Here is a 25,515-nt window from a genome sequence, read left to right as displayed (position 1 = left end):
TAAAACCTAAGAGAAATAAATTTTTAAAATTTATAATGAAAGATACTCCATGTTCATCAAGGTCTGAAAAATGCTTGGATGTGATACCTTTCTCTGTGGGAAGCAGGAAGTACTTTGAGATAGGACTCACTTGTCTGATTCCTATCAAATATATTAGTTTAAGTCATAAGTCACCAAATATCTTTCATTTCATATGAGTCAAATGTAACTAATTCTTGCTTGAGACTGAGTTTGGGCAGTATTGGAGAGCCATGCCTCCCTAATGTTGCAGCATGGTGTAATACAGCATGACAATTTAGCAGAACTTTCTGGAGAGAGAAATCTTAGAGGTGGCTTTGCCTGAGTGTCTTGGTGAAAAGGATATTGAAATGGGGGAAAATGTAAGCACTACTTCATTTTTTAAAAACTCTAGAGCATTTTGGTTTCTAAATGTCACCTAAGAAGAAAGATGAGAGACGGTTACAATATTTATTAAGTTTGGGGAGAAAAGAAAAACTTTGTAAGTTTTGGGAAACCACATTTGTTCTATTTTCTATAGTTTTATTTTGTCACATTGTACTGATTCAATGGGAAACATCTTTTAAGCCCTAAACCTAAAATTCTAAAATCTTTTTAGGCCCAAATCCTGAGAGTCAGAAATATAACACTGATTTTCCTTAATTTTGAAAATACAAACTCTACAGAAGAAGGATGAAGGCTGTTCAGATTGCAATATAAAGTTGGCTGTACCCTATGTATGTTATAAGAATATATTCAAAATTTTTTCAGTTTCTTATTTTCACTATGACAGGAAAAATAACATCTCATTCCAAATTGTTGAAGACTTACTTTAAGGAGGAAATAACTTAAGAATTTAGTGTTATTGCTGGGGCGCCTGGGTGGCTCAGAAGCGACTGCCTTCGGCTCAGATCATGATCCTGGAGTCCCGGGATCGAGTCCCGCATGGGCTCCCTGCTCGGCGAGGAGCCTGCTACTCCCTCTGACCCTCCCCCCTCTCATGTGCTCTCTCTGTCTCTGTCTCTCTCTCTCTCTCATTCTCACTCTCTCAAAATAAATGAATAAATCTTTAAAAAAAAGTCATCTTTAAAAAAAAAAATTTAGTGTTATTGCTGAAGGCCATCTTTGCCATGATTTAAAAATGTTATTAACCTTAAAAGTCTCAGATGTTTACTTTTCCAAATCAACTGTTTAAAAATGTTATTTGAAAACATATTAATAAGCAGAAAAAGAATTCTTTAAAGTGCCCAAAATGAAAAGAAAACAAAAGAAAATACATGATTTTAAGGAGTACTTTATGGCGGGGGGCTTTCCTTTAGTACTATATAAAGAGTAATCTAGTTTTGGAGAGCTGCAATCTTTAATATTACAAAGGATTCTTATGAGGAATAATGTAAATTAATTATCCTCCCACTCAGTAGACTTAAACCAAACATTAGGAAATTTGAACATAAAAAAACCTTTTTGGTTATCAGGAACATTAAACATTAGAATTGAATACAGAAGAAATCAAATTTTCCACCTCTAGAACCTGTTCATTTTCCAAGAGAGAATATGTAGTTCCTATCTTGAATGATTTTTTTCCCCAAAATTAATGACTTGTAGTTACATAATTTTCTTTTTTGCCTTTCTTCTCTTGATATTTTGTGATCTTGCTAAGATGATGTTCCAGGAAATGTTCATTAAGCTTGAATTATAATTTGAAACTACCCCGTGAAAATCTGCAGGCCTGAAATTTCTAGCTTCTTTTGCCTATAAAAGTGTACTTGATTGTGTCATAAGACAATCATTTAATCATTTCTTCATTAATTAATGCCTTATAGAGAGTAGGTACTTAAATGTTTAGATGGGTGCATGAATAAATCCATGAGTTATATTGAGCACTTACTATTTACAAGGCATTTTGTTAGAGCTGGGGATACAAAAATAAAACCTACAACAAAAATTTATGTGCAGGTTGTAATAACTACTGGAATTGAGCAGAAAAGACAATTAACTAGACTAGGAAATAGTCGTAATATAAAAGCCTTGGAAGGCTTCAACATGAAGGGGAGATACTTAACCCATACCATATTTTCCTGGGCTATTCATAATCTAACCTCGCACTGTTTCTAACTTGATTTAAGCTTTGTTTTTTCCTTTGGTAATAACTATATTTGCCGTACATAGCCTTCTTGGAAAGTTGATATGTAGTAGCAAGTAATGATATTATTGGTTCCAGTTTTATTTCAAAGATGGTAATATTTTTGTGATTCCCATTTACATGAAATTAAATACTTGTTAGAGTTTCTTAGGTTCTTGAAATACTCGACCCTTAAAAACCATAAAATTTTTAAGGTAGAAATCAGGAACAGTTAAGTAAACTTAATTATCTGTGGTGTGAATGTAACTGATACAGCATTTGGAAAAAATAAAAGAATTAGCTCCTAGAGCATGTAAGTGTGTTCTGTATTTGAAAAATTGCATGGGATACAATGTTGGTCTGTTGGCCTTAAGAGGCCTGTCAATGGGAGAAAAATTCTATGTTGTGAAATCTGATAATTATAATGCTAGACACTGATCAGAATATGGCATAGTATATTGATCAGAAAAAAAGTGAAAATTTAAGCTGAAAGGGAGTTTTTTTGCTTTTCATTATTAAAATACTTAGAATAAATGGGTAAACTATTAAGAGATGATAAATGTTCTAAAAGCCTCTATTTCAAAAAAGAAAAGAACTTTAAATGGTTATTGAAAAATAAGCTTGAAATAGTCTTACAACTTGTTCATGCAACCAAAACTTTTAATTTTGTTTAGGGTTTTTGAGTAGCATACGTAGGGAAAAAGTACATTATATACTAAACTATTAAATATCATATACTATGGAACTCATATACTAAATATGGCATATAATCTGGGAAGTTTATGATGATTTCTAGAAGGTGAAATATGCTTGTGTAAGAAAAGAACAGGGAATAAATCTTTATATATTGTGTCCAAAGGAAGAGTAGGTTGATTTTAAATATGTGTGAATGATTGCTTTTCCATATAAAAAGTTTGTGAAATTATGTGGTACTTGAGATCATAAGTGGAACTACCCATTACTAGTGGCAAAGCTTATTCATGTACTGTACTTTATGTGGTAGAGTTTTCTGTTCCTCTCCATTTAAAAGTGTGTGAAATTTTGTGGTACCAGGAAATATCTTTGGAACAGCCTTTTATTACCATATGCTAAATATGTCCATATACTGTGCCTTCTTTTTTACATTTTAGGTCTCATGAGTTACGATCCAAGATTCTTTCATTGCAGTTACTTCTATCCATTCTGCAGAATGCAGGACCTGTTTTCAGGACAAATGAGATGTTTATTAATGCTATTAAGCAGTATCTGTGTGTTGCACTCTCAAAAAATGGAGTTTCATCTGTTCCAGAGGTTTTTGAGCTTTCTCTTTCCATATTTCTCACTTTGTTGTCAAATTTCAAGACGCATCTGAAGATGCAAATTGAGGTATGTTCTGCATTGTTGGGTATTTCATTTGTTTCATGTTTTAAATCAGATATTAATCCCCTAGAAAATTTTTCAGAATGTGAAATAATATTTGTGAATTGTCATATACAGCTGACCCTTAAACAATACTGCTTTGAACTGAGTAGGCCCACTTACATGTGGATTTTTTTTCAGTAAGTGTAGATACAGTACTGTAAGTGTATTTTCTTTTTTTTTCTTTAGTTTACTTGATTGTAAGAATACAGCATATAATACATATAATGTACAAAATAGTTAGTTGAATGTTTATGTTGTCAGTAGGCTTGTAGCCTATTAGTAGTTAAGCGCTTGGAGACCCAAAGTTATATGTGGATTTTCAGCTGCGCTGGGATCAGTAGCCCTAACCCGCGCATTGTTCAGGGGTCAACTGTGCTACTTTTTTTTCATTTACTCATTCAACTAGCATGTGCTTATGAAGTACTAAGCACTGGGTAAACATTAAGAAAACAAAATCAAATTAAGACAGGGAATTTATACTGGTTGAATTGATGATTCTAGATGTCCTGAGGTAATTCAGTCCTCACAGTAATTTTGCCGTTGTTTATATGGTATGTAATAGTGAATTTGGTTATCTTAAAAGAAAACTCTATATATATACGGTTTTAAGCCATTTAAGTTTTGGGCACTTTAAAGAGGCTATTAAGAAGGATTATATTTTTAGTGTTATATTTTAGGAGTTTGAAATTTTAATTTTTGCTTTGTATTATTTTTCTAATGTGCAAATGATAAATTGTCATTTCCTAGAGATTTGAGGTGGGTGGAACAATCATATACTTTATTACTAATGTTCTACAGTATCTATTAAAATTCACATGGAATATTATGGGAATAAGACAGAATAAGGCCCTAGTTTTTAAATTGGGGCCAAATTCTGAACAGGAAACAATTTCTGGTACATATATATTGTCAAATTTTAGTTTGTCTTATGTCTGTCAAAATAATGGAAGGCATTTAACTAGGAACAGTTGCTATTTTTTGATAACTTTTTTCCCATTATTTTCAGGAAGTACAGTTAAAAGAGATTTAAAAAAACTTTTGGAACTTTTGCTTCCTTACTAAGCCAAAAGTCTTCCATGTGATGATGAAGCATTTAAATTGCTATTAGATAATTTTAGAAGACTACATTCATTTACTTAGAGATTTCTGAACACTGAGACTCAACTTCTTTAAGTACTGTTTAGTAGACTGTGAAATATAAATTCTTAGGGAACCAGGTATCACAAAAATCACTAAAGTTGGGATTACTATTTTTGTAGATTAAATTTAATGTACAAAACTTTTGGAAACACAAATTTAAAGGAAATGCTGGTAAGAAATTTCCTTTGTCTCAGATGGTAGATTCTCATTACAAAATTGTTGTAATATTGTTCTGTATGCTTAAAGAGATCAGGTTTATTTCGCTCTCCATTGTCCCTTATGGAGAGATTGAGGATCAAACAAGACAAGTGTAGATTGCTTTTGAAAATACTACACATATTCAAATGCAAGATAAGCTGTGTTCTAATTGGAGAAAGCAAAGCCGACATATAAAAACCTAAATTTGCAAAGTAGTGTTGAGATTGTTATTACATGAATGTTCATTTTATGAGAATATTCACTTCAGAGTTTCGATAATATGATTTTCCATAGACATTAACTTACATGTCTATTATCAGAAAATAGTTAATGCACAACTTTTCAAGAAAATATGTGCGAAGTGTCTATGATACTACTGTTACTCTACACACATTACATTTTAGGTGCTCTATCTTTAAAATTTTTGTGTTTTTTTAGAGCCCCTGTCGATGGGCATGATGTCTTAAATTACAATTGTAGGCTATTGCTTGCCTAGTATAATTTGATAACTCAGAGTAGCTAAAGTTTTTATTTTCCTCTTTCTTCAAATCTAGGGGTTTTATTTAGTCCACAATTTGGAGAGTTCTAAACTTTCTTTTTTATTTGTTTGTTTAGTATAATTGATGTTAACAGTATTAGTGTCAGGTGTACAACATAGGGATTCAACATTTCTGTACATTACAGGATGATCACTGCAATAAATCTAGTTACCATCTGTTATCTTACGAAGTTAATACAAGATTATTAACTATATTCCCCATACTGTGTATTACATCCCCACAACTTATAACTGGCAGTTTATACCTCTTAATCCTTTGCACCCATTTCGAACCTCCACATCCTCACCCCTCTGTCAGCCACCAGCTGGTTCTATCTATGAGTCGGAGCTTTGTTTCTTTTGTTTTTGTTTTTTGGACTCCAAATTTAAATGAAATCATGGCAGTATTTGTCTTTCTCTTCCTTATTTCACTTAGCATAATTCTTGTAAGGTTCATCCATGTTATTGCAATGACAAGATTTAAATTCTTTTCTATGGCTGAGTAGTGTTGCATTGTACATATATATCATTTCTTCTTTATCCATTCATGGACTCTGCGTTTCTTTCCATTATCTTGTCTATAGTAAATAATGCTGCAATAAACATAGGTATCATGTATCTTTTCATATTAGTGTTTTCATTTCATTGTATAGATACCCATTAGTGGAATTGCTGGATTATATAGTAGCTCTATTTTTAATTTTTTGAGGAACCTCCATACTGTTTTCCATAGTGGCTGTACCGGTTTACATCCCCACCAATAGTGTACAAGAGTTCCCCTTTCTCTACATCCTCGTCAAACTCTGTTATTTCTTATCTTTTTGATAATAGCCATCCTCACAAGTGTAAGGTGATACCTCATTATGGCTTTGATTTGCATTTCCTTGATGATTAGAGATGTTGAGCATCTTTTCGTGTACCTGTTGGCCATCTGTATTTGTCTCCTTTGGAAAAATGTCTTTTCATAACCTCTGCCTGTTTTTTTAATTGATTTTTTTTTTTGTTTTTTTGCTATTGAGTTGTGTAAGTTCTTTATATATTTTAGATATTAATCCCTTGTTAAATATATGATTTGCAGATGTCTTCTATTTAGTAGGTTGCCTTTTCATTTCATTAATGGTTTCCTTTGCTGTGCAGAAGCTGTTTAGTTTGATGTGGTCCCATTTGTTTACTTATGCTTTTGTTTCCCTTGCCTTTGGAATCAGATCCAAAAAGACATCACTAAGGCTTATGTTAGCAAGCTTACTACCTATTTTTTCTTCTAGGAGTTTTATGGTTAAAGGTCTTACATTCAAGTCTTTAATCCATTTTGAGTTAATTTTTGTACATGGTGTAAGATAGTGGTTTAGTTTCATCATTTCACATGTAGCTGTCCAGTTTGCCCAGGACCAGTGATTGAAGAGACTGATTACTGATTTAATCTCCTTACTAGTAATTGGTCTATTCAGATTTTCTGTCTCTTCCTGATTCATTCTTGTAACATTGTATGTTTCTAGGAATTCATCCATTTCTTCTAGGTTGTCCCATTTGTTGGTATATAATTGTTCATAGTAGTCTTTTGTGATCTTTTGTATATCTGTGGAATCAGCTGTAACCTCCTCTTTCATTTCTGACTTTGAGTGAGTCAGCCTGAAGGTTTGTCAGTGTGTGTATCTTTCCAGAGAATCATCTCTTTGTTTATTCATCTTTTCTATAGTCTTTTTAGTCTCTCTTTCATTTATTTACACTCTGATCTTATTTGCTTCCTATGTTTAGGTTTCTTGTATTCTTTTTTTTAATTCCTTTAGGTGTAAAGTTAAGTTACTCATTTGAGGTTTCTCTTGTTTGTTTTTGAAGTTGGCTTGTATTGCAATGATTCCTCTCTTAGGACCACTTGCTGCATCCTATAGATTTTGGTATGTTGTATTTGTTTTTGTTCATCTCAAGGTAGTTTTTGACTTCTCCTATGACTCAGTTGTTCAGTAGTGTGTTGTTTAATCTCCACATGTAGTTTTTCAGTTTTTCTTCTTGTAATTTCTAATTTTAAACCATTGTGTAGTATTTGATATGATTTCAGTTTTCTTGAATTTATTGAGACTTGTTTTGTGGTCTAAAATGTAATCTGTCCTGAAGAGTGTTTCATGTGCATTTAAGAAGGGCGTATATTCTGTTTTTGGGTTCTGTATACCGTTAATGCTTGAATGGTACAGGGTTAGGGACATTTAACTACTGCCTAGTCAAAAATCCATGTTAACCATCTGACTCCCCCCAAAATTTAACTACTAATAGCCTACTGTTGACTGAAAGCCTTTACTGATAACAGTCGATTAACATATATTTTGTATATTGTATGCGTGATATACTGTGTTACAATAAAGTAAGCTAGAGAAAAAACATTAAGAAAATCATAAGAGAAAATATTTTTACAGTACGTACTGTATTTATCAAAAGAAATCCACATAGGATGGAGCTTGAGAGTATTTTTTGAAGTGTGTTTTTAAGATTTATTTATTTGAGATAGAGAGGGAGAGAACATGAGTGGTGGGGAGGGGCAAAGGGAGAGGGACAAGGGGACTCCCTGCTGAGCAAGGAGCTTGACGTGGGGCTTGATCGGGGCTTGATCTCAGGACCCTGAGATCATGACCTGAGCCAAAGGCAAGTGCTTAACCAACTAAGCCACCCACGTGCCCCCGAGCTTGAGAGGTAAAATAAGTCAGAGAAAGACAAATACCGTATGATTTCACTCATATGTGGAATTTAAGAAATAAAACAGATGAACATATGGGAAAGAAAAGAGAGAGAGAGGCAAACCAGGAACAAACTATAGAGAACAAACTTAGGGTTACTGGAGGGGAGGTGGGCAGGGGGATGGGTTAAATGGGTGATGGGTTAAGGAGGTCACTAGTAGTGATGAACACTGGGTGTTGTAGGTAAGAGATGGATCACTAAGTTCTACACCTGAAACTAATATTACACTGTATGTTAGCTAACTGGAGGTTAAATAAAACTTGAAGGAAAAAAAAAGTCCGCATATAAGTGGGCCTGCATAGTTCAAACCCATGTTTTTCAACGGTTGCCTGTACATCTGTTAAATCCATCTTGTATAATGTGTTATTTAAGACCAGTGTTTCCTTAATGATATTCTGTCTGGATGATCTATCCATTGATGTAAGTGGAGGATTGAAATTTCATACTCTACTGCTGTCAGTTTCTCCCTTTGGGTCTGTTAATATTTGCCTTATATATTTCAGTGCTTCTATGTATGGTGCATATATAACTATTCTAAATTTTTGCTGGATTGACCCCTTTATTGTTATTTACTGCCCCACTTTGTCTTTTATTACTGTCTTTGTTTTAGTCTTTTTTTGTCTGATATTAGTGTAGCTGTACCACCTTACTTTTCCTTTCCCTTTGTGTGGAATATCTTTCCCATTCTTTCACTTTCAAGTCTGTGTGTGTCCTTACTTCTGAAAGGAGTCTCATGTAGGAAGTATATAGATGTATCTTGTTTTTTCATTCATCCAGCCACTATATATCTTTTGTTTGGGGCATTTAGTTCATCTACATTTGAAGTAACTATTGATAGGTAAATACTTAACTGCCATTTTGTTAATTTTTTTCTGACTGTTCTGTTCCTTTTTCTTTTTCTCTACCTTTGTGGTTTGATGACTTTTTTTAGTATTATGGTTAGATTCCTTTCTCGTTTTGTATATTTACTATAAGTGTTTGGTTTGTGGCTATGATGAGGATCACATATATCCTCCTATGTATAGATCAGTTTATTTTAAGTTGATCACAACTTAAATTTGAAAACACTCCTACTAAACTGCATTTTTAATCCCTCCCCCATTTTATGTTTTTGATACTGCTTTTTACATTTTTTATGTAACCCTTAACTAATCATTGTTTTACTTAATTTTACTTTTTTAATTTTATTAGTAGCTTTATAAGTGATTAATTTACTACCTGTACTATAATGTGCCTTTTCTAGTGAGATTTTTACTTTTGTATGTTTTCTTGTTTATTAGTGCCATTTCTTTTCAGCTGAAAGAAGTCTTGTTAATATTACTTATAAAGACAGTTTAATTATAATGAACTCCTTTGGTTTTGCTTGTCTGGAAAACTCTCTCCTTGAAATTTGAATGATAATCTTGCTGGTTAGAGTATTATTGGTTGGAAGTTCTTTCCTTTCAGCACTTTGAGTATCTCCTGTCACTGCGTTCTGGCCACACAGTTTGTGCTCAGATATCTGTTCATAGCCATATGGGTTTTTCCTTGTATACAACTAGTTGTTTTTCTCTTGCTGTTTTTAAGATTTTCTCTGTATCTTTAACTTTTGACATTTTAATTACAATGTGTCTTGGTGTGGACCTCTCTGAATTCATCTCATTTGTAACTCTTTGGACTTCCTGGACCTGGATGTCTGTTTCCTTCCCCCAGGGAAGTTTCTAGCCTTAATTGTTCAGATAAGTCTTCTGCCCCTTTCTCTTGCTCTTCTCCTTTAGGGACTACTATAATGAGAATGTTCTTCCACTTGATGTTCCTTGAGTCATCTTCATTTTTTAAAAATTCTTTTTGTTGCTCTCTTTGGGGGGTTCTACTGCCCTGATTTGTAGATCGCTGGTCCTTACCTATTTGATTCAGTCTGCTGTTGAACCCCACAAGTGTGTTTTTCAGTTCAGTTATTGTGTTCCTCAGCTCTTTGACTTCTTTGCTATTTCATTTTCCTTCTTGAAGTTCTCATCCATTCCTGTACCACATTCTGTGAGCATCTTTATGAGCATTACTTTGAATTCTTTATCATGTAGATCACCTATCTCTATATCATTAAGGTCTTTTTCTGAGGTTTTTGTCTTTTTTTTTTTTTTGAAATCTATTTCTTGGTTTCCTCATTTTGCTTGACTCTGTTTCCATGTATTGGGTGAAACATCTGCCTCTCTCTCTTGAGGGAATGACCTTGTGCAGGTGATGATCCTTCTCATTCAACCTTGCCCTAGCTCTTGGTTGTCCCTGGAACCTTTGTGATTATCTAAACCACCTTATTTATTCTTGATATGCACCTATTGTTGAGGATGTGCCATGTCCTGTCAGTGATCCATGGGGAGGAATCTCATTTAGCACCTAGTTTCAGGTTGTTTGGAAGCCACTCCCTCAGGCAGCAACTTTTAAATATGCAAATATATACAGTCCTGTTCTCCAGACTGGAGATCTGGAGATGTCCCCTGTGTGACAGTGGCAAAATTCCTGACTCCAGAGAAGTGTATAAGCTCCTTTCTGGGAAGGCTTGTCAAACTGTAGTAAGGCCGGGGGAGGCGCAAAACACGGTTTCTCCCTGCTTTCACTCCCGGGGAGCACCTTTTTCACCTCTAGATGTGAGGGAGACCTGAAGCCTGTTCCTCAGGCTGAAGCTTCCAGGCTAAATAAACAGACCTTTTTTACAAGAAGACATGTTGTGTTTCAGTCCGCTGTCTGTGCAATGCCCTATGGATGGTGGCATGCCAAGAACAGTCTTTCTCATTGTTACAGTCCCATGTTGCTCTGAATGCCAGCTCTCTTGGCCACCAGGGCCAGGCAGTCAAGTGATATCTCCTCTGTGGATTGCACATGCTCACTGGCTGTAGCAAGACAGCTGGAGAGTGTAGGGGAAGGGGCACCCTTGCTGGCTTAAGACTTCAAAAAGGCAGTGCCTATGTGTTTCAGCAGTGCTATGGCAGAGTGCCTCATCTGTGTGTCCACTGGCTTTAGGCTGGGTACAGGAGAATGCCGCAGGCACTTGTGCTCACCAGCCTCAGCCTGGGGGCAGGGAAGCAATGCAGCCACTCACGCTCTCTGGTCTCAGCAAGTGTCATGTCCACTACCCCTTGCTTGTCCCAGCAAGGCAGCAAACTTTCTTGATTCATGGTACCTTTAGAGTGTCTAATCTTTTCACAGCGTACTTGTGCTAAAAGAAGTACCTAACAGTTCCATTTATTAAGTAATGAGGTTCAAACAGCTTAACAAATATTTATTTTAACAACGTAATCTCCATTTGAAGAAAAATAATAGATAAATTTTTAAAAATGATATTTTTATTTCATTTTTAAGTAGTCACAGTTACTTAACTACCGAAATGTATGTGCCTTTTGGACACTGCCCAACTCCTCAGACCTTGGAATCCACTTGGACACTGCCACCCTTATTTCCTATTCTTCATTGACTTTCTTGCCGTCTCTGCCCTTTAGCATACCAATCACTAAAACTCAGGTTTGCGAAAATGATGTCAGTGAAAGGAATGTAGTGTGATCTAATGTTGAAACTGAGCAGTCTTGTGAGGTGTTCAACAGATATATTTCTTCGGAATTTTCCCTCAGAAATTGTCATGGCATCCCTCTAAGTTGGCTGCAGGGGTGCCTTGGGGCAATGTTTAGGAACTGTGATCATAAATATTTATTGAACAGCTGCTGTATGCCAGGCAGTGGGGACACAGTGCTTAGTAAGAAAGACCTGGACCCTACCTTCTTAAAAAGTTATGCTCTTGTAGGAAATGCTGCTGACGTTAAGGAAGTAATAGAAATGTGTTGGATTTTGTGAAAGAAAAGCACATTTCAAGGGTACCTCACCCAATTAGGAGGGAGAAAGACATTAGTCACCTCATATTATCAGTATGCATTTATGGAGCACAAAGCTCCCTAAATGTTAATGTGTGACTTTTAGTTTTCTTTTTTCAGTCATCCCTTCTTAAATCAGTCATTTTTCCAAAATAAATTTCAATCTAAAAATTCTTTCCTAGCTCTTAAATTGTAATTTATTTAATTAGGTTGAGTAACTCCTTTTTATTTGACATCATTTAGTGTAAAGAATAGTAAGAAACAGTTTGTTGTTTTCAGATAGAGATTTCCACTTATGTGAGTAATTATAAAAATATAGTGTAAGAGATGATTTTTATTGTGTGGATTAGAGCATTAGGTACATTTAAATCTAGGAAAATTAGGCACCTATTAATAATGGCTGAAAAACCTAACTGATGAATAAATTTATAATCTTTGAGAGATTAAAAAAATGAAGCATGAGTTACATTGCTTTTGTAAATATGTTCACAAAATTCTTACCCAGAGGACTTTGCAGATTTCCTTTGTAGTGGCTGTGTGATGGCAAACAAAACAATGTGAAGTTCAGTACTCCTACTATAAGGGCTAGTTTAAGTCACACACCCAAGTTAGCTTAGTCCTGACATTTCAGAGATGGAACTCAAAAGAAGTTGAACTCCAGAGGAGCCTGGGTCCTAATCTCTGCTCCACAGCTTTGGGATATTTAAAACATCACATATACAAATAATATTTTAAACAGAATTTTTTCCCTAATCACAGGTGTTCTTTAAAGAAATTTTCCTATACATTTTGGAAACTTCTACCAGCTCATTTGACCACAAATGGATGGTTATTCAAACATTGACAAGGATCTGTGCAGGTATTTGAAATTATCCTTATTATCTTTTCTTATTAAGAGATATTTGAGGGATGCCTGGGTAGCTCAATTGGTTACGCATCTGCCTTTGGTTCAGGTCATGATCTCGGTTCCTGGGATTGAGTCCTGCATCAGGCTCCTTGCTCAGTGGGGAGCCTGCTTCTCCCTCTGCCTGGCACTCCCCCTGCTTGTTCTCTCTCTCTCTCTCTCTCTCTTTCTGTCTGACAAATAAATAAATAAAATCTCTCTTAAAAAGAGAGATTTAAAAGCCCAAAATATACTAATATTCTTAATGCCTTTTGTTAAAAGTAATATATGATATTGTTACAGATGCTCAGAGTGTAGTGGATATTTATGTAAACTATGACTGTGATTTAAATGCAGCGAATATATTTGAAAGACTAGTAAATGATCTATCAAAAATTGCTCAAGGACGGGGTAGTCAAGAACTTGGTATGAGTAATGTTCAGGTAAGAACTTTAAAAGCATTTTCAAATTTAAACTTGGTCAAGGAAGAGCTATGTGTTTCCTTAAAAGATCTTTTTGTTTTTATTCTTTTTATGAATTATTTGTAGGAATTGAGCCTGAGGAAAAAAGGTTTAGAATGTTTAGTGTCAATTTTGAAGTGTATGGTTGAATGGAGTAAGGATCAGTATGTGAATCCCAACTCTCAGACAACTCTTGGTAAGGTGACATTTTATAATCCTTTGTCGTTTCAAGTAAATGGTATTTTGAAGAGGATAGTTCCAGTTGCCATTAGGCCAGTTTTGTGACCTCTTTATTCCTTTAGCTGATAAGGGAAGCATTCTGTATGAGTTAAATACTAGCTTTAAAATTGTAAATTTGTAGTACTATAAATTTATAATAGATGTGTTTCCTAAAGAACTCAAAAGGTTTCAAGTTATTTCTCACTTCAGTAAGGGGAGTGAGATGCTGATACTAGCCAGCATTTTCCCTGCTCAAAGCAAAGAAAGCCTGGATATATTTAATAAAAATTTCATCTGTTTAGAATCCACTCAAGGGATGCCTGGTGGCTCAGTCGTTAAGCGTCTGCCCTTGGCTCAGGTCATGATCCCAGGGTCCTGGGATCGAGCCCCGCATCTGGCTTCCTGCTCAGCGGGAAACCTTCTTCTGCCACTCCCGCTGCTTGTGTTCCCTCTCTTGCTGTGTATCTCTGTCAAATAAATAAATAAAATCTTTAAAAAATAATATAAATAAAAATTTATAAATTTCCAACTTAGTTATCCAAACCTTTTTCTTTCTAAATCTTCCTAGAAATATTTAAATAATATGTTAAAGTGAAGCATATTTATGCAGCTTTGTGAAAAGATAATTATAGGAGAAATTTATACAAGCCAAGTTGTTTTAAGAAGTTTGTTCACCTTTGTTTGACATTTACCCTTACTAGGAGAAAAACGCATAGCTACAGCTAGTATTCCATCAGTCAAGAGTCTTTTGAGGGAAAATTATTTCTCATGAGGCATGAACTGAGAGCAGAAACCCAGTGGGTACTTAGCACTGCAACTGCAGAAAGAACTTTTAATGGTGCACACATTCTAATTCTGGTGTGTTTTAATATCATAGTATATTGTCTGTGATGGCACTCAGTATTTTGCTTGTGTTGCATAGTTATCTAAGAAACATTGAAATTTCTTGCCTTACTTGATGTTTTTTTTTTAACCATTTACATATTTTTATTTGAAAGATTAATTTACTGTATCAGTCTTTCTTCTCACAGGTCAGGAAAAACCCTTAGAGCAAGAGACGAGTGAAATCAAACACCCTGAGACAATAAACAGATATGGAAGTTTAAATTCCTTGGAGTCAACTTCATCATCAGGAATAGGCAGCTACAGTACACAGATGTCTGGCACTGATAATCCAGAACAATTTGAAGTCCTAAAGCAACAAAAAGAAATAATAGAACAAGGAATAGATTTGTGAGTGTCCAATTTTAAGAAGAAATGTTACTGAATATCCTTTTGCTAGTACTGTATCACCCTTGCCCTGGGTTTCTCTGCATCTTCAGAATATTTGTTCCTTTCTCATTACCACCTTTCATTGAGTAAAACCGGGCACAGGTCTCCCGTATCCAAGACTTCTAGTGGCTCATTATTCAGCTCTCCTTGTTTATTGCAATCTAGCCCAAGAGACCCCTATAATACACATTAAATTAATTTTGCAGCATATCTTACATGCTGTTGATGAATATCATCTCAGTAGTTTTGCATTGTTCATTTAGTAGCTCAGTTATAAAATCCCGCATTATATTTCCTAAGCAGATGACAAGTCAAAAAATTTACAATGTAAAACTTCTAATAGCTAGCTTCTCATTGCTCCTTTTATAGGTTTTATATTTTCTCCAGTTGGGTTACAAATGTGCTACTCTTGTTACTGATCCATTGTTATCGATTTCAGTTTTATATGTTGATAAGGTAATAACCTCCTTTTCCAACCTGGCTGCTCTACCAGACCCAGATCTTGTAAAGTCAGTTTTCCCACTAAGCTGTATGGCATTGGCCTGCTCCTGGACTATTTCGTATCCAAATAGTACCATGCTGCTTTCATTCCTCTAATTGCCCATCTTTTTCAAAGAGAAACTGGAAGGAAGAATGAAGTTGCTGACATTTCTCCATGGATCTAGCTACTGTAAACTGTTAAAAATTCCCTTGTATCTTTACCTGGTTTGCTACTTCTCCTGTAAAGCATTTCTTCCTGACTTTTAAACAGTACCTTTTGGTGAATGTTCAGGTTCCCAAAAAAAAGACAAAATGTATGCATGTATACTGTCATAAAATTATAAAATCTCACAAAATTGCCTCAGGAAATAGCCATTAATAGTTCATTCATTCCAGTTTTTCAGTCGATATTTATCAAAGTCCCATCTGTTCCTGACATTATGCAAGGTCCTAGGGAAACTTGATGAATGAAACAGCCGTGGCTTCTAAGGGACTCGGTTTAGTATGTGTAATCAGATATTCATATTGAAATTCTCAGCAAGTGTTACTCAGCAAACATATATTTGGTGTTTGGGACTGTGTGCTAAGAACCATGAAAGCATTGGTTCTTGTTTGTGTTTAAGATTACAGCCTAAATATGGGGCAAAAGTGTTTTTCTAAAATAATACCATGTATTGTCCATAATAGTATACAAAGTGCTGCCAAGATATGATAACTCTCTTTGAAGTACTTGGGAGTGAGTTGGAGTCGTCACAGGACTGCAAAGTGGAGGGCTCCTTAGTCTCTAGTCGGCCTTTCAGCCCCTGGACTTGAGCTCTGCTTCATACTTTCATGTGAATGCTTTCATGTTGCTATGCTCTCATTACACTCTTTCATGACTGTGGCACCATTCTGTCTTGTTCCTCCTACCATTCTGATTATCCATCTCAGTCTTCCTGTGGGCTATTTATCTCCTGCATACAGCTTAGCATTTCCAGAGTTCTGTCCCTCAGCCCTTTTCTTACTTTGTAATTTCCCCTAGAGGATCATGTTCTTTTTCATGACTTCAGCTACTATGTATGTGCTAGCATGTCACCACTCCCCAGTGTTACTTTTAACATAAATACCTCTGCTAAAGTCTAGACTCCTGTCCATAATTGCCCGTTGGACATCTCTGTTGGATATTGCTTAGGTTCTCACACTCAGTGTGTCCATAACCAAATTTACCAGTCTCCATTCTCTTCATAATCAACTCCCTAATACTCTAACCAAAAACAAAAGACAAATAGAAAACTACTGTTTCTGTATTTCTTATTTAGGCTAGTAACCCCAGCATGCTACCACATTAAAAAAGCTAGAGTCCTGGGAGTTACTTATATTTTCCCCTTGGATCTAGTCTGTCACTAAATCCTGTTGATTGTACTTGCTAAATATCTATGCTATTTATCTCCTCTCTCCATCTCCCGCAGCTGTTTTCGCAAGTCAAACCAACACCGTTTCTTGCCTTGACTCATGTAATCTTTTAATTGGCCTACCTTTTTTTGGTCTTATTTATTCTGTAGTCTTTTCTCACACTTAGCTAGAGTGATCTCTCTTGAATGAAAGTCAGCTTCTGTTTCTGCCCCCCTTTTGTTTTTAAAGAATAAAGTCACAGCTTCTTGTAATAGGATATAATAACCTTCATGATATAGGTCTGCTGGACTCTAAGCTTCATCACCTGCCTTCTTTGGCTCACTTCATCCTTCCAACAATGCAGAGCTGTTTGTTACAGTGTCATGCTGTTTTATGCTGCCATGTGTTAGTATGACCCCTTCCTCTCTGAGATGTTTTTTTTTTTTGAAATACGTAGTCCTCCTTGAAAGCTCAGTTTCACAGGCACCTGCCCCAGGAAGTATGTCACAAGCATCTGTGTTTGTTAACTTCCTCGTCTGTGCTGTCTTCCTGGTCAATATATGAGTTACTGCATTGTTACTGTTACGGTTTTTAAAAATCAAGCTTATTTTATTAGGGAGAGAGCTTCTAGAGAGCAGAGATTGTGCTTATCTCAGTGAACTATGTTTGATTTTAATGTATGAATTAGGACTTGACAGGTCCTAGATCCTACAGATCAACTAGAGCTGTACTGACAGGAATCGTCAGGACAGTACAGGTAAGGACGGTTCAGACAGAGAATGACGTGCTGCCGCACAGAGGAGAGGAACATTGAGGACTGTTGCTCAGCACCGCAGAGGCAGGGTCGGGGGCAGGCGTAGGAAATGAAATGAGAGCATTGAGTTGGATCCGGATTCCAGCAGGCCTTACTCTCCATGTAAACACATTTTTATCTTGTTTTTCTTGACTTTGGCCTACTAGTATTGAAGGATTTTAGTCAGAGGAGGAGTAGCATCAGGTTTCTCTTTTGAAACAATTACTTGGCCAGTAGCCTGAAGGATGGATTAGAATGTGAGCAAAACAAAAGATAGCAAGACCATTTAAGTACTGTTAACCAGGTGACAGGTGATGAGGGACCAAAGTAATTAGTGGTGTAATAAAAGTAGAAAGTAAATGATGTGGAAACAAGGAGGTGACCTTTGAACTGGATCTGTAAGCATGAAGGGGAGTTCCACAGTGAATGGAGCAAGTAAAGGCCGTGTGGAGGAAATAGACTGCAGAAATGCATTCTGCTTAAGGAATGAGAATAGGATATGTGGGAGTAGGTGGGTGGGAGGGGATGAGATCAACTAGAGCTGTACTGAGAAGGAGTCTGTCCATCTGGTCAGTTTGGACTTGACTTCAAAAACATTGGATATCTAGGAATTTTTTTAATAAAGGAAATGATGCTGTCAGATTGTTGTTAAACAGTCACCAGAATTCTTTACTTTAAAAGCAGGAAACGGAATTAATCAGTGGGTGTATATGGAATGAACCAAGATTACTTGAGCATTAAGGAGAATATAAATATTAAAAGCATGAGATATTTAGTATCTATATCCTTAGAGCTTATCTACAACATGACATTATCTCAAATAGTGAAATGGTCCATATCATTGATAAAGATGGCCTTTTGCTTCAGACTCTTTTCTAAGAAAAGAAAAATAAAACTTTGCATAATGTAAAAAGTTTTGTATATTCATGCATTGATTATATTAAATAAACTTTTCTGAGTTGTATTAGAAAATTAATTTACAGTAGTTTAAGATCTTTTCAAATGATTTTCTGTTTCTAATGTTTGTATTAACTTTAACATCATCTAGATTTAATAAGAAACCAAAGAGAGGAATACAGTACCTCCAAGAACAAGGGATGCTTGGCACTACACCTGAAGATATTGCCCAGTTCTTACATCAAGAGGAAAGATTAGACTCTGTAAGAAAACCCATTTTTTTAATTCTAACCTTCTCTATAAAGTTCCTTTTTAAGTTAATAATGATACATACTGTTTCCCCTTTAAAAGTGCCCTCCTAAGTATGTAAGTAAAACTTACAAAGAATAACCTAGGTATTCTTAATTTTGCTTTTTAATTTTCTAAACTCAATATCTTTTTTTTAATAAACACATTTAGTGTGTTTAACTTTTAGTTTCACGTTTGAAATAGTTAACCCTGTAGTCAAAACCTATGAATCTTAGAGATTTTTCTGCTCTTTAAACCTCTCTGTGGCAAATGTAACATTTCATTAGGATATCAATTTTTTTATCTTTTGTTCTTTAGACTCAAGTGGGCGAGTTCCTGGGAGATAATGATAAATTTAACAAAGAAGTCATGTATGCATATGTGGACCAACATGACTTTTCAGGAAAGGACTTTGTTTCAGCCCTTCGTATGTTTCTGGAAGGATTCCGTCTTCCAGGGGAAGCTCAGAAAATTGATCGATTGATGGAAAAATTTGCTGCAAGATACCTCGAATGCAACCAAGGGTAAGCAAGATTCAAATTCAGGTATTTATTGGTTGCCAGCTATGTCCAAGACATTGTGGCAGGGAACATCAGAAGATTCATCATTCCTTACACCCAGAGAATTTGGATTGTCTGTGATTTGGAAGTGATAAGACAATTCCATAAAAACACTGTAGTATGAGCTAGAACATAAATCCTGAAAGAGAAAATTATGGGGGTTTGAGATGATTTATTTAAATGCGACTGTAAAACAATAAAAGTTTGTAACATGATACATTTATTTTTCCAGACAAACCCTTTTTGCTAGTGCAGATACTGCTTATGTTTTGGCTTATTCAATTATCATGCTGACCACAGATCTTCACAGTCCACAGGTATGTACTGTGTATAATAGATAGTATGAATTAAATAAGTGCTTTTGAATTCAGTAAGTTAAGAGTTGAAATTTTAATCTTACTCAGTGAAACCAGTCACCAGATTGGGGTATTTAATTTAGTATAGTGTTCATTTTACAAATGTGGTTTCTGGGGGCACTGGGTGCCTCAGTCAGTTGAGTGTCTGACTCTTGGTTTCTGCTCTGGTACTGATCTCAGGGTCCCTTGTGTAAGATTTTTTTTTCCTCTCTCCCTCTGCCCTTCCTTCAGCTCATGGGAGTGCTTTCTCTCTCTCTCTCTCCCCCTCAAAAAAAATCTTTTTTTTTTTTTTAAGATTTTATTCATTGATTTGAGAGAGAGCGTGAGAGCATGAGCACTCAGGGAGAGAGGCAGAGCGAGAAGCGGATTGCCTGCTGAGCAGGGAGCCCCACTGCAACTGTGGGGCTCAATCCCAGGACCTTGGGATCATGACCTGAACCGAAGGCAGATGCTTAACTGAGTCACCCAGGCACCTCTAAATAAATAAATGTTTAAAAAAAAAACAAAAAACGCAGTTTCTGGTAATAATTCTAGTTAGACTTTCAGATATCTGTAAAATAAGTCTGTATTTGTCTCATGATTGATAGGTATATAAAGCTTAAGATAAATTTTAAGAATATGTTTTAGTTCTTCTGCCTATACTTAGTACAACAAAGAAGAACTCTATACATAAACGTTTTTTCTTTTAAACGTTTCAAACTTAAGCAGTAGAGTGGTTAGTATGGGAATCCTTCCTTTGCCCGTCACCCAGCTTCCACAGTTATCAACCATGGCCAGTCTTCTTCATTCTATATCTTCTCTCTCTCCCAAATCATTTTGAAGTAAATACCAGGTGTCATATCATTTCATCTGTATTTATTTCAGTGTGTATCTCTGAAAGACACACACTCTATTTAAACATAACCACAATACCATTACACCTAAAAATTAACAATAATTTTAAAGTGTTGATACCTAGGATATTGAGATATTCATTTGCCTCTTAAAATTCATAACTCCTTCTTAAATATTAAGGAACTGTCACTTGAGTTCCGATATCCATTAGCAAAAAATTATTTTTAAAGTTTTAGGTATTTTATACTTCGTTTCAAAAAACATGCTTTGATATCTTTGGGGAAAATTACCTTTAGAAATTTATCTATTTGCAAGAATTTCTTCATACTTCTTAGGAATAGGCATCTAATGAAATTTATTATTCTTAGGAACTGAAATAAACTATTACTAATCTTAGAGGTTTAGAAAAATTAAAATTTATTTAAAGGTTGAGATTAAACTTTGCAATATAGGGACTTGTGTGTGTGTGTTTTGAGATGCTTAAGGCAGGGTTGATATGGAAAGTATAGATCAAATGTATCATGGGGATTATATACAGAATTACCCTTAGATTTAAACATCAGAATTCAACAACTATGCATTTACCAGTGATTTATTTGATTTTATATAGATATTTCTTAAAAAGTCATTTAATATTTTAATCATTTAAAAATAGCCCTTCACAGGGTGCCTGGGTGGCTCAGTCAGTTAAGCGCCTGCCTTCGAGCCCCATGTAGGGCTTCCTGTTCGGCGGGAAATTTGCTTCTCCCTCTGCACAGCGCCCCCCCCCCCCCGCCCCCTGCTGGCTCGTACTCTTGCTTGTGCTCTCTTGCGTGCACTATCTCTCTCTCTCTCTCTCAAATAAATAGAATCTTGAAAAAATAAATAAAAATTGCCCTTGGCATATTACTGGCAGTGTAGTTAAAGCAGCTCCATTTCAGGTTTTTCTTATGCAGTATACTTTTTTCCATGGTGTTACAAGGCTGTCTACAGATACTTACTTGGATATCTTCATATCAGAGTTTGCTGTCTGGTGTTTTGGTCCAAACCAATATACTACCACCTGTTTGTGTTTAAAATGTTATATTTTTAAAGAATTTGGTTCTGTAAATGAATTATCAATGTTACATGCATCTGTGTCATATCTTCCCATACATAAGTTCATCCTTCTGTAAGTTATTTTGAGGAAATATTAAAACATCCTTTAATGTCCTTTCATAGTACCCAGATTGTTAAAAGTTTCTGAACACAGATCAGTTAGGAAACAACTTGAGAGCAGTGCTCTGTCTTCATGGCACTTGTTTCTGTCCATAGAACATGTACATGGAGTCCTGGCCTAGCAGTGGTAACTGCTTGTAGTCTTCCCGCTCCCTCTCAAACTAGTGCTGGCTGGCTGCTATACAGCCTGCAGCTACAGAACAGCTTATTACTTTCTATGAAGGAAAATTCAATTAGAAAACTAAACCCATAATCATGACCCCATTGATTCAAGACCACATGAACTGTAACAAATGACATCATTTTGAAACGAACATGGGTAAATTTTAAAGGAATTCCTTAGAACTAGGTCTTTTCATTCTTAGTTGTTTTCAAAATTAAAATATTTAAACAAGTCATTTTTGTTTCTTTTTCACCTAGAATATTTATAATTAGACTCATTTTTATATATTGTCTGAGTCAGTGAATTATTTTAAAATTTGAGGTATATATTTAGAACACATTTAGGGTTTTTTGTGTATATTAATCTCCATCATAGTAACAACTGGCTTTAAGTGACTTAAACACTAAAACTAAACACAGCTTGATATAAGTACATGAAGGGCGCCTGGGTGGCTCAGTTGGTTAAGCGACTGCCTTCGGCTCAGGTAGTGATCCCAGGGTCCTGGGATCAGGCCCTGAGTTGGGCTCCTTGCTCCACAGGGAGCCTGCTTCTCCCTCTCCCTCTGCCTGCTGCTCCCCCTGCTTGAGCTCTCTCTCTTGCTATCTCTCTCTGTCAAATAAATAAAATCTTTTTAAAAAAAAACATACGCACATGAAAACAAAAGTTAAGAGTGGAGTGTTCCATAAAAGATAAGGAGGAAAAGAAAAGTAGGATTATGTTTTTTTTATCCTACTTTCAGAATCCCATTGTGGCAGAATTGTTCTGTTTGAGCAGTATATTTTTATTTGGGGTATCTGAAATTCATGTATTCCCTACTCCCACTTCTGGGAGCTCCCACTCCCACCTCTCAACCCACACCCACAAGTATATTACTCTGCTACTTCAGATTTTTTATCAAGACTTCTTTTTGTCTGATTGGTGTGATGCTAAAACAATATGGCATGCTCAAGATCTCCATGTGATGTTAATCTTCTTTTAGCCTCTTACTGGCAGCCCTTGTACAGTCTTTTATTTTAGTGTCTCTGAGTTATTGTTTTTTAGTATGTATCAGAACTCCAGGAGAAATGGCTTTCTTTCTTTCTTTTCTTTTTTTTTAAGTGCTGACTCAAGATGAGTTTTTAAAGTTATGACTTGCTTATTATTCTGTGTACCTTATAAATTTACAGGAGGAGTCTTACGTTTGGAGTTGCTTCAAATTCTTTATGGGAGATGGTGGAAATATATATATAATTGAATAAATATATAGGCATACCTCGTTTTATTTTTTGCAAATTGAAGGTCTGTGGCAACCTTGCATCAAGCAAGTCTGTCAGCACCGTTTTTCCAACAGCATTTGCTCATTTCATTATCTCTGTCACAGTTTGGTGATTCTCACGATAAACCAAACTTTTTCATTATTATTACATTTGTTATGATGATCTGTGATCAGTGATTGACTCTTTGAAAGCTCAGATGACAGTATTTTTAGCAATAAAGTGTTTTTGAATTAAGGTATGTACTTTTTTTTTTAGACATTGCTATTGCACGCTTAGGGTAAATATAACTTTTATATGCACTAGGAAGCCAAAAAATTTATTTGACTCACTTTATTGTGGTAGTCTGGACCCAAACACAGTTTCTCCCGGGTATGCCTGTATCCTTAGAGATGTCGTAAGACCTATATGGGTTTTTTGGAGATATAAACATTTTGTGCTAATTCTCAAGTTTGGTGACAAGGCTGTATCTTATAAACTACAAATTATTACTCCACAGATTGATCAAGGTATGCTGCAGGACATTCCTATTCAGAGTACTCTTAACAAGACAGTGTTCAAAGGCTACTTCACCTGGATCACCTAACATGCATTTACCATGCTGAGTCAGTCAGGGAGGGAGATTGTTATCTGATTTTAAATGAATTCAGCTGTTACTTTGCATCCACTTATATAAAATCAGCTTTTAAATCATTACAACATATTTATGTTTTCCCAAACTAAGATTTAAATCTTTTTGATACCATATGTTTTTAATCCTTGTCATGGTTCTTTTTTAAACCTTGGGCAAAAATAAGTAATTTCATTATTCGATTTCCCTGTTTCTTACTATAAATTATTTATGTACCCATCTGAGAAGGTGTATTAGCATATGCCAGGCTAGGTCTTTTCTACATTGCCTTCATTTTCTGTGACTTCTTTCATTTTAATACATGTTTTGTTGAATATTTTCCCCTTCCTGTCCTCAAAGTATTTATAAATTCTAATTCATATTCTTAAAATAGGAGTAATTTTTAAGTAAGTTTTAAGAATTAATGGTTTTTCATTTCTAGGTTAAAAATAAAATGACAAAGGAACAGTACATTAAGATGAATAGAGGTATCAATGACAGTAAAGACCTTCCTGAAGAATATCTGTCAGCTATCTATAATGAAATAGCTGGAAAAAAGATATCAATGAAAGAAACAAAAGAACTCACAATCCCTACAAAATCAAGTAAGCAAAGTAAGTCTCCAAATCAATTGAATTCTGATTGTTCAGGAGGAAAAATAGGGTTTCCTAAGAGTTTTTCACTTGGTTTAGAGTAAATTAGATACTATTCTAATGAGAAGTATAATAATATACAGTTGGCTGATCTGGTTATATTTTTTTTCCACATTCTGAGTAAAAATAGCACTGACCAGTGATCAACAGAAAATGCTATATAATTTGCATGGATTCGTGTGCATTTAATATATACTTGTCAGTTTAGCAGTAAATCTCAGCATGGATTTGGACATCAGCAAGACTGCTGAGGCAGCTCCACTAGTCAGACTTCAACTCTCCATCTTTTTCTGCCTCCTCATCATCTACAAGCAACACAATTCTGTCTGTTCATTTATTGCTACACATAAACACAAGCTGGAAGTAGGGGTGATTCAAGGAGATGGGGAAGGTTAGGATTGTGAGGGAGCTCATGGAGTTGGAAATCACTCCTTCAGATGCACCACAAATTATATCATTATAGAGGTTGTAGCTCTAACCAGCATGAGAAGCCAACTGTGGGCTTGTCTCCATTGTAGACATTCTATACATGTGGACAGTGGTGATTAAATTAGAGCTAAAAATCTGACTATAAAATAAGATGAGTGTAGTGGCTTAGGAATATAACACTAATATGGAAAGAAGACTCCTGCCTTTCTGAACACTCCACCTGGAAATGAAATCTCAAGCTTTATCTCACAGAACAGGTTGCAGCACAATTCTATTGAGAGGAGAGGAACAAGGGCCTATGTGATATGTGTATTCCAGAAGTTGATGAACCATTATGAGAGTCAGGGGCTAGGAAGGCGTTAGAAGGAATAGTGAAATATAAATGGCCTTATCTTTTGGAATAATGTAGAAGATGATTCTAAGGAGTTTTAATACTCCCTTCATTTTATAGATGAGGAAACTGAAGTCCAGAGAGGTTAGAAAACTTAGAATCATAGAATCTATAAGCTGAGTATAATGTAAAAAACTTTTATTAAATCTTTACAGCTAAAAGCCAAAGAGTGGCAAAGCTAAATCTTGAATTAGTGTCTTTGGCTCATTTTGCAGTCCAGTTCCAATCAGCAGTTTACTTGGGCGTATTATTTTCAGCTCTTCTGCTTATAATATTGTTGAATATATTGCTCAGGACTTCATTTTTACACCTGAGTAGATGCCAATTCTCTGACTCAGTTTTCTTCTTCAGACCCATAATAAAACCTCTTCCTATCCTCCTTTTCTCTGGCCTAATTTGTCCATGGTGGTAGAGTATCAGTGAGAAGCAGGATATGGAAAGGC

At 35.5% G+C, this 25,515-nt stretch overlaps 1 protein-coding gene across 4 annotated transcripts in view; it reads left to right on the top strand.

Annotated features, from left to right (window-relative positions):
* Positions 1 to 25,515, top strand: part of ARFGEF1 (ADP ribosylation factor guanine nucleotide exchange factor 1) — a 147,378-nt gene that overhangs the window by 77,196 nt on the left and 44,667 nt on the right. For 2 of the 4 annotated variants that reach the window (XM_027596708.2, XM_027596736.2), the window contains 9 exons: positions 3,250 to 3,484; positions 12,722 to 12,821; positions 13,149 to 13,288; positions 13,394 to 13,502; positions 14,557 to 14,758; positions 18,490 to 18,601; positions 18,945 to 19,150; positions 19,419 to 19,503; positions 24,042 to 24,213. In XM_027596708.2, the coding sequence (XP_027452509.1) occupies positions 3,250 to 3,484; positions 12,722 to 12,821; positions 13,149 to 13,288; positions 13,394 to 13,502; positions 14,557 to 14,758; positions 18,490 to 18,601; positions 18,945 to 19,150; positions 19,419 to 19,503; positions 24,042 to 24,213 (1,361 nt within the window). The remainder of the gene's footprint in view (positions 1 to 3,249; positions 3,485 to 12,721; positions 12,822 to 13,148; positions 13,289 to 13,393; positions 13,503 to 14,556; positions 14,759 to 18,489; positions 18,602 to 18,944; positions 19,151 to 19,418; positions 19,504 to 24,041; positions 24,214 to 25,515) is intronic. The other 2 variants (XM_027596724.2, XM_027596715.2) reach the window with 2 other exon arrangements.

This window comes from Zalophus californianus, chromosome 4, assembly GCF_009762305.2.
Source record: "Zalophus californianus isolate mZalCal1 chromosome 4, mZalCal1.pri.v2, whole genome shotgun sequence".
NCBI lineage: Eukaryota > Metazoa > Chordata > Mammalia > Carnivora > Otariidae > Zalophus > Zalophus californianus.
The sequence above is the reverse complement of the archived record's forward strand: the minus strand, read 5'-3'. Positions and strand labels throughout refer to the sequence as shown.